The sequence below is a fragment of the Otolemur garnettii genome, unplaced genomic scaffold, assembly GCF_000181295.1.
Source record: "Otolemur garnettii isolate 467f Iridium unplaced genomic scaffold, OtoGar3 scaffold00100, whole genome shotgun sequence".
Lineage (NCBI taxonomy): Eukaryota > Metazoa > Chordata > Mammalia > Primates > Galagidae > Otolemur > Otolemur garnettii.
The window spans coordinates 4,531,758-4,541,038 of NW_003852495.1; the positions used below are offsets into that span (position 1 = coordinate 4,531,758).

Consider the following 9,281-nt stretch of genomic DNA (forward strand, 5'->3'; position numbering starts at 1 on the left):
ATTGTATAAAACCAGCACATTGTACCCCATGACTGCATTAATGTACACAACTATGATTTAATAAGAAAAATTTGAAAGTATAAACTGTCTAATTACTCTTTAACGTTCTAGTACTAAGCAGCATCTTCTACAGAATATGTACCTATATAATATGTATTTATTGTTGTTAACAGTGATGATGAAAGACAGTTTTTTCTCTTAACAATAACGAAGAAATCTAGAGGTTAGCAAAATTTTACAATATGTGATTCTATTAGAAATTCAAATAAGAAAGTTACTCTCTATCCTTCCATTGGGATTTTAGAATTATAAAACTATAGATGCTCTAAAATCCCTAAGGCTATTATTATTTAGATTGTTTCCTGGGATTATACCAGGAAGCAAACTAACTCTTTTGGATCATTTGCAGAGTTAATTTAACTTTTCATTAGAAAATTTTATCATAACACATGCATATGTCATACATGCTCATAAACACACACACACACACACATAGAGAGAGAAAGTCTATAAGAAATCTCTAGACAACTTCAAGTCTTCCCTGATAAGCAGGTGCCAATCTGCTAATTGCAATCTAGACTCTTGTGGTGTTACACAAAAGCTGTTAATGAGGTGTTCGTTTATCATAATTCGGTGAAAGAAGTCATTACTTTATAATAACCCAGGAAACATGATAAAAATTGTACTGAAACCTCACTAGTGCAGTTGAGAGACTTATAACAAGGCTCCAGAAAAATTCTCATCAACATAGATGAGACTTTAAGTTTCTCAAAAGAGTTATACTTTTTATTTCTTATAATCCCTAAGGTACCTCGCACAGCAGTGTATACAGGAACTACTCCAGAAGCATTTGTCAGGTTGTGGTTGAACCCTTGAAATGAGCATATAAGTAACCAGTAGTTAAGTATCATTTACCAGACGGGAAATGCAGGAATTATTTTAATGACCTCAACAGCTTGGTCAAAAGTTTCCTGCAAAAGCTGGATTTACAGGAGGAAAGATACCCATTCTGACTCCCGTTGTGGAATCGGAGGTGTTTGCACAAGAGGGATAATTACAGTTAATTTTATCAGGTGTATTGGATTCTTACTAAGTATCCCCCTCTTTTTTTTAGTTTTTATTTTACTAAGAGACAAGGTCTTGCTATGTCACTTAGGCTGCAGTCCAGTGGCACGATCACACCTCGAACTCTTGAGCTCAGATGCTCCTTCTGCCTCAGCCTCCCAAGTAGTTGGAACTAAAGGTGTGCCACCACACCCAACCAAGTTTTTTTTTTTTTTTCTTTTGCGACAGAGTGTTACTATGTCACCCTCAGTAGAGTGCAGCAAACTCTTGGGCTTAAACAATTCTCTTGCCTCAGCCTCCCAAGAGGGAGGGGCTACAGGCACCCGCCACAACACCCTGGCCAGGTTTGAACCCGCCACCCTTGGTGCATGTGGCTGGCACCGTAACCACTGTGCTATGGGGTGCTAAGCCCCAAGTTTTTCTTTTTCATTCTTTTTGTTTGTTTGTTTTACTTTTTGTAGAGGCAGGATCTCACTGTGTTGCCCAGGTTAGGGTCAAGCTCCTGCCTTGGCCTCCCAAATTGTTTGGATTACAGGGGTGAGCCACTGCACTCGGCCTAGAATAGGTCAGCTTGTATTATTTCCTTTGATCCTTAAAACAACCCTATAACATAAGCACTATTAGAATCCCCGTTTGCACCAGATTGTTCATTGCAGTTTAATTCATAACTGCCAAGTCTTGGAAGAAGCCCAAGTGGCCATCGACCCATGAATGGGTTAATAAATTATGCTATGTGTATACCATGGAATACTATGCAGCATTAAAAAAAGATGGAGACTACCTCTTTTATGTTTACATGGAACAGTGTGTGCCATAATACCCTGCTAGTTTTTGGAGCTGGAAAATATTCTTCTTACTAAAGTATCTCAGGAATGGAAAAAAAATATCCAATGTACTCAGTACTACTATAGAACCAATTTATAATCATTCACACTTTCATATGAGAGATGAATCACAACTATAGCCCAGAATGAAGGAGGGAAGGGGAAATGGATAGGAAGGGAGGATGGTGGTTCAATAGACGGAGGATCAATCGTGGGACTACACTTATGGAGCATATTGCAAGGGTACGAGTCAAATCTATCAAGTATTGAACACAAATGTCTTAACACTGTGATTAAGTAAATGAGGTGAAAGCTATGTTAATTAGTAGGATGTAAGCACTCTTATTTGTACAAATAATCAACAGATTGAATCCCACAGAGGCATAAATGTATCTATGATCTATGTATATATGACTTAATAATAAAAAAAAAAGAATCCCCATTTTACAGACGAGGAAACTGAAATACAACATTTACAAATTTGCCACAATTAGTGGAAAGAGCCCAAGTTCAGGACCTAGGAACTATGATCCAGGGACTCATACGCTTAAAGACTACACTATCATTTCTCCAGTGTATATATAAATAATGACTCAAAGGCTAAAAAGAAAAAAGTGTGGGGAACATGGTGGAGGGAGAGGGAGAGGCTGAGAGGCCTAAGTTGTGTTGTGTTCAGGACGGAGCTTTGAAAGTAAAGGCAGAGTAGTAGGTGACAAAGGAATTCATTCTTAATAGAGGTAATAAAGTGGGATAACTTTGAAGTCTTTTATCTACATTGAGATAAAAATAACATTTCATTCTCCTAAAGTAAGTATACCCCACTGTGGAAACTCTGTGTAACATTATTTGAAATGTACTTGTAAAACTGTACAGCTCGGGTAGGGGGAAGGGAGATGGGTGGAGATGGAATTGAATGGAAAATAAATAAATTGTTCAAAATAGTTATAATCATCATGACACAGGGCAGACACTGGGAATTGTCAAAGGAACTCCAGCTCCTGCCCCATTGGAACTTTACTTTTTGTCTCATGGTCTGTATTTGGAAAAAACTAAGGAAGATAATTAAGACACAGGCTCATGATGAGCCATGAGCACACACAGCTGTCACTAGGCGGTTTTTTTTCCACATAGGTTGCTCATTCCATGGAGACCTCTGCAAGGCAGGCGATGGGACTCTGATATTCTTTCCAGCAATCCCAGTACAGAACTTCCAGTGCCAAGCAGAAGGCTGGGGTATTTTAACCTACCCCTATGTGTGCTGGAGTGGCAGGTAGAGTGAGAAACAACAGAAGGGAAACTAGGACCTGGAAGGTGGTTTGTGGAGTTGGGCTGATGCTGAGAGTCCTGCCTTCTGAAGCAATGGCAAAGGCAAAGACAAAAACAAACCAAGAAAAAAATAAAACAAAAACATGGGGAAGAAGTGGAGAGCAATGGGCACCACGATACCTGTACCAGTGGAACCAGGTGCCACCTTAAAAGATGTATCTGCTTTGCGTGCTGACATTTGCAGCTATGCCCATACTTACGCTCTTCTAAGCACCTGGAGTGGAAGGTAGAAACTGTACTGTTTTCACAGAAAGAAGGACTTTTGATAATACCAAAACCTAAATGACTTTTGAATAAAGCTGTAGATCTTTCCGATTCGAGGATGATGGCATTTATACACATTTGTTTGAGACATTAACACTGTTGGGAGGAAATGAATCAGAAAAACTTGTCAAGTGACTTTAAGCCCTGTGATCCTACAGTGGGTTGTGCAGCCAATCTTAAAGTACAGATCAACATGGCTCTGATCTAAATTTTATGACTAGGTTTCAAGATTAAGGGGAGTAAAAAGAAAAAAATTAAAAAGGAAACAACAACAACAAAAAGACCAAGAAAAAAGGTCAAAAGAAAAAGATGAAAAAAAGAAAACAAACAAAAGATTAAGGATTTGTTTGTGTGTGTGTCCTATGGATTTAAAGAAACTAGTCCTCAAAAATAATTGACGTGGAAAATCAAGGGAGCAAATATAGCACCATACCACAAATATTTTCTCAAATGATTTCTGAAATAGTATAGAAAAAATTCACCTGATGGGTAACTTCTCTGATTATCACCATTATCTTAACCCATTGTTAACTTTCATAATTAAAAATAAGATTAAGAAAACTAATTTTTTTGCTAGTCTTAGCCTTAGATTAAAAATAGGAATGCAAACATGTTAAAAGTATATGTACTTTTTTGTGCATTTCCCTGGAAGGGAGTTTGTTTGCTGGCCAGCTTAATTTTTGACAAAGAAAAATGGGCTGCTCTTGCTTCTTGCACAAAGATGTACTGTTTCCAGAGTAAAACCAAAAGAAGAAAAAAAGAGAATTTGTATAAACAACAAAAAGTTCAAGCAAAATTAAGATAAATCAAACATGATAATTGAGTTAGTATAAAATGTTCTGTAAACGGATAAAATGTGTGGCTTGTTAGAATTGAAAAATACAACTTTATAGTATGAGAACTTAAAACACTAATCTCTGGGCACCTTTAACAGCAAACAGGGCACTCTAAATTTCATTTTTAGTACCCCATAATTAAAGTGTAGTTCTTTTTAGAAGCTGTTTTGTCCATGCAGTTGTACAGCGCTCTAAAGTTTCTAAAAGAAATGAGGCAAAGTGTTTGTGAAGTCAAGCCGCCTCCATTCCTTCCACAGAACTGCCATCTGGGGTTGTTTATTTGTGTTTCCAACTTTCTGGAACAGAGGGTTTCTCTGTTAGGGACAGGGCACTGAGCTAAGTGTCTTTCAGAAGGCTACCTTTTTTTCTTTTTAATTTTCAAACTTTTAGTTTAGTTTGGTCAAAAATAGCCAGTGACTACACAATCACAAAATGTAACATAGATGGAAACCCCAGAATTGTCCTAGCAAACAATCTTCCACAGCACGATGCAAGTAATATTTCCTACCTACCACCTTTTTGAGCGTCTCACATCTTTTTCAAATCACAATTTGTCACTAAAGCTATAGCAATTTATCCTGGAAATCAAACTTTTTTTTCATAAATCCTTCTACAAACAAATATTTGATGTAAAAATGAAAGGAGTCTTTCCCACCAGTTTCCCTAATTTTAGAAAAGTACAGATGAGCCATTTTACCAACAAAGAAACAAACAAAACAAAAATCTTTCAAAATGTAATTAAGAAACAAAGCATCATTGTTACAATGATTATATAATCTAATTATGAAGAACAGATTCTAAATTCATAAGCCAACACTTTATAGTCAAAACATTTAACAAATAAAACAGAAGCAAAAAGTACCTTGTAGAGTAAAATCCAGCAATACATATTCGTAAGCAAATTCTGTCTTTGTTTCCACTTGCGGTCTCTTCAGGGTAGAAAATATTTTTCCAGGGCTGCTATCATCAGGGTCTTCTAGCTTTCTAAGTCCGCACCCCATGGCAAAATCTGCAAGGAATTAAATTGCAGGAAAGGGGAGGGAGAGCAGCAAATTCTGTTGTTTAAGCTGCGAAAAGAAAGTTACAGACTTAACTGCTTTGATTTTGTGTTCAGCTAAATCATAGATACTCAAAAAGAAAACATTTGGATCCAGAGAAAGGAGCTGAAGACTTTTTCTATCCATTTTTCTGTAAAGTCATTGAACCCATGATTAAGCTACAGCCCCGGGAGGCTGGGCTTGATCTTAGAGAAACATGCAAGCTGCTACAACTTAGCGGAGAATTTCCATGCCACGTCAATTTACAGCCAGCCCCCTACCAGAGTTCTGTCGCTCAGGGCACCAACAGTGCTTTGTCTACCCAGTGGGCTGGATGATAAAAGAACTGTCCAAAAACGGAAATAAAAAGGGAAAAGTGCAACTTGGATGTAATGATCTGCAAGCAGAAGCCAGATTCAGACACGGTGGTGTACAATTCTTCTTCTGTTTTTCTCTCTTCTCTCCGTCCCATGCCCACTCTGATTCCTCCCAGCTACCACCAAGAAAGCAAAAGGAGAAAGGGGTGGAGAGAGAGAGAGAACGAATGAAAAAACGGATTCTCAACATGGTTGGAAACAAAAATCATTTCCAGAAGGGAAGTCAGCTTTATAAGGAAATTGTTTCTGGAGTCTAAAAGGGAAAAAGTAAAGTTTTTTTAAAAAAGCACTTTTGAGTGTTTATTTCCACATGAGGTTTCATTTTGCTGGAAAAATTATAGGTGAATTAAAACGGCAAAATATAAAAATTTACATTAAAATATTTTCACAAAAGACTTTAAGGAGCAACAGTTACGTGGATAGTTTCCCCAAATCCTTAAATAGTTTAAAACACTCTGCTATTAGAAAACTTATGACAGTAACTAATACTTCTATAGACCTCAACATATCTTTAATTTAAAAAACCCCCAACAAAACAACAAGATACTGACAACTTGATTCAGTCTTATAAATTGCCATTTAATTAAGGTCAAGAATAATTTGTATATGTTCATATGCATTTTCTATGTGTTGTTGCTCTTTGTTAAATTCTTCTATGATTTGATATACAGGGATTTGAGCAGTCCCTAAAAAAATTTCCCATCTTGTAAAACAAAGAAAGGATAATTCATAGTGGACCAAGTGTGACGAGTGTTAATTTATTGCATTTTACCAGGTAGTATGGTGAACACATCAACATTGCGAACCCTGCACTCAGACTGCCTGGGTTCAAATCCTGCTTCTAAGTCCTACTAGAGATGTGATTCTGGGCAAGTTGCTTGACCTCTTCAAGTTTCAATTTCCTCCCCTGTAAAATGGAGTTAATAATAGTACTTACTTCATAGGCTTGTTATGAAGGCTGAATGAGATAACCTTATCTCCTATCTTAGCACTATACTTGGCTGACAGCACAAAATACAGTTATTGGTGGTTGTTGATGTGTAGTTGTTATACAATAGGGTTGGGACTAGAAATGCCATCACTTCCATTATTTACAGAACAAATCCTGATCACATTTGAGATTCTAGAGAACAAAAGCTTGAAAAAAGTTTTCTATCACATTGAAGAGTTCTCATGAAAACTCCAAGGAGAAATGGGTTAGTTTGTAGATCACTATTATCTTTTCTCTTTTCCTACACCTACTTGTATGTATGTATGTACGTACGTATGTATTTGTTTTTCACACAGAGTCTCACTCTGTTGCCCTGAGTAGAATGCATTGGCATCATCATTGTTCATAGCAGCATCAAACTCCAGGGCTCAAGCAATCCTCTTGCTTCAACCTCCCAAGTAGCTGTGACTACAGGCACCTGCACCACCACACCTGGTTAGTTTTAGTATTTTTAGTAGAGATAGGGGTCTTGCTCTCGCCCAGGCTGGTCTCAAACTCCTGAGCTCAAGCAATCCACCCACCTCAGCCTCCCAGAGTACTAGGATTCCAGGCATGAGCCGCTGGGCCTGGCCTTGCCAATTTGTCTTTAAATGTTTTACTTCTCAGAAGTGTTTTTAACAGAGCAAGATTCCATAGTCCATGGTTGGTTGGTGGGAAGTAATCTCTGGGTAAATCTGGCTAAAATGAGAGTAGATTCTCACTCATTTGCCTTTTTTTGTTTTTGAGACAGAGCCTTGTTCTGTTGTCCAAGCTAGAGTGCTGTGGCATAGCTCACTGCAACCTCAAACTCAGAGGCTCAAGTGATCCTCTTGCTGTAGCCTTCCAAGTAGCTGAGACTACAGGCGCTTGCCACCACGTCTGGCTAATTTTACTTTTCTTTGTAGAGATGGGGTCTTGCTTTTGTTCAGTCTGGTCTTGAACTCCTGGCCTCAAGTGATCCAACCCCCTAGGTCTTCAAAGTGCTAAAATTACAGGGGTGAGCCACTTGGCATAGCCTCATTTGACCGTTGATAGTGCTCTCATGTCTGTCATTTTTCATGTCCTCTTTTGTCTGATGAGCTGTGAGGTCCCATATGGCAGAAATCGAATCTTCAGAGGTCATCAATGTCTACTGCAGTGTCTAGAAGATTATTTATAAAATACCCCTTAAATTTATTAAGTGCATGCTGTATTCCATTCCTTGAACTAGATGCTGGTATACAGGATGATTAAACACAGCCTCTGGCCTAAAGATACTTACGGTTAAAGGGGGAAGACAGACTTAAAAACAGACAACTTCCACATAATTTGATAGCTGCTGAGATAGAAGTATTCATAGGATGCTATAGAAACCAAAGAGTGGGCTTCTAACTCAACCTGGAGGCTATCTGAGCTGTCTTGAAGGATGAATATGTGCAAGATGGCTAAAGAAAGGTGGGGAGCATGTGCCAGGAGGAGGGAAAAGCATGAGCGAAATCATGGAGTCCTGAAGCAGTATGGCACGTCTCAGGCATGAAACAGTTGACAATTACTAGAACATAAAAGATAAAAAAAGACTAAGTGGTAAGAAGGGCGGGCTAAGCTGGAATGGGCTTCGTATGCCACGCAAAGGGAATTTGGACTTTATTTGGTAAGCAACAAAGGGGAGTCAAATAACCAAATGGAATAATCATGTGAAGAGTTTGAAGCAGGCCAGCAACATCAGCTGCATTTTAGATTGGTCACTGTGGCTGCTTTCAGGAAGATGATTTCACCTGGAGCAACAATGGCAGGAGACCAGTCCAGCTGAGAGCTGCGACTGGCCGACTGAATGAATATGATGCATCAGTACTTCCTTAAGGAATTTCTTTTATTATACATTTACTACAAGAAACTACAGTTCCCTAAGCTCACAATTGAGCAATCATTTAGGAAAATTTCGCTCCAAAATTCTAACAAAATAAACTTTTATTTGACCCTTACTGATATTTCAAAAACATTTTCATTTGTCAATATGGCACACATTTTTGCTACATGTATTTTAGCAATTATATGGCACTTTACAATGCTTAATACAATGCTTAAGAAGTAACATTTTTGTTATTTTCAGATTTTTTTCCTTTTTTTTTTTTAAAGACAGTCTCACTTTGTCTCCTTTGGTAGAGTTCTGGGGCGTCATAGCTCATAGGAACCTCCAGCTCTTGGGCCTAGGCGATTCTCTTGCCTCAGCCTCCCAAGTAGCTGGGACTACAGGTACCCACCACAAAGCCCAGCTGTTTTTTTTGCTGTTGTTGCAGTTTGACCGGGGCTGGGTTTGAACCTGCCACTCTCAGTATATGTGGCTGGTGACTAAGCCACTGAGTCACAGTCTCCGCTCCCTATTTTCAGATTTTTACTGTGAAGATTTTTGTAAAGATTACTTTTTCCCCCACTCCGAATTATTTACTAAATACTTTGATTCTACTTCAGGACTGGTCAAATAGTTTACACGCAAAAACATTGGAAAGTAATAAGCAGAGAAAATGCATTCTAAGGACTGCACAGGCCATTTATATCACTTACATACATTTGTGGTTGGTCATAAAACTTTTTCTTTTTTTTTT

General features: G+C 38.2%; 1 protein-coding gene across 1 annotated transcript in view; it reads right to left on the reverse strand.

Moving 5' to 3' along the window:
- The window catches only part of RFTN2 (raftlin family member 2), a 59,971-nt gene extending 54,655 nt beyond the window's left edge, over positions 1-5,316 (reverse strand). Inside the window, exon 1 of the mRNA XM_003796079.3 lies at positions 5,178-5,316. Within this exon, the coding sequence (XP_003796127.1) occupies positions 5,178-5,316 (139 nt within the window). The remainder of the gene's footprint in view (positions 1-5,177) is intronic.
- Positions 5,317-9,281: the final 3,965 nt, after the last annotated feature.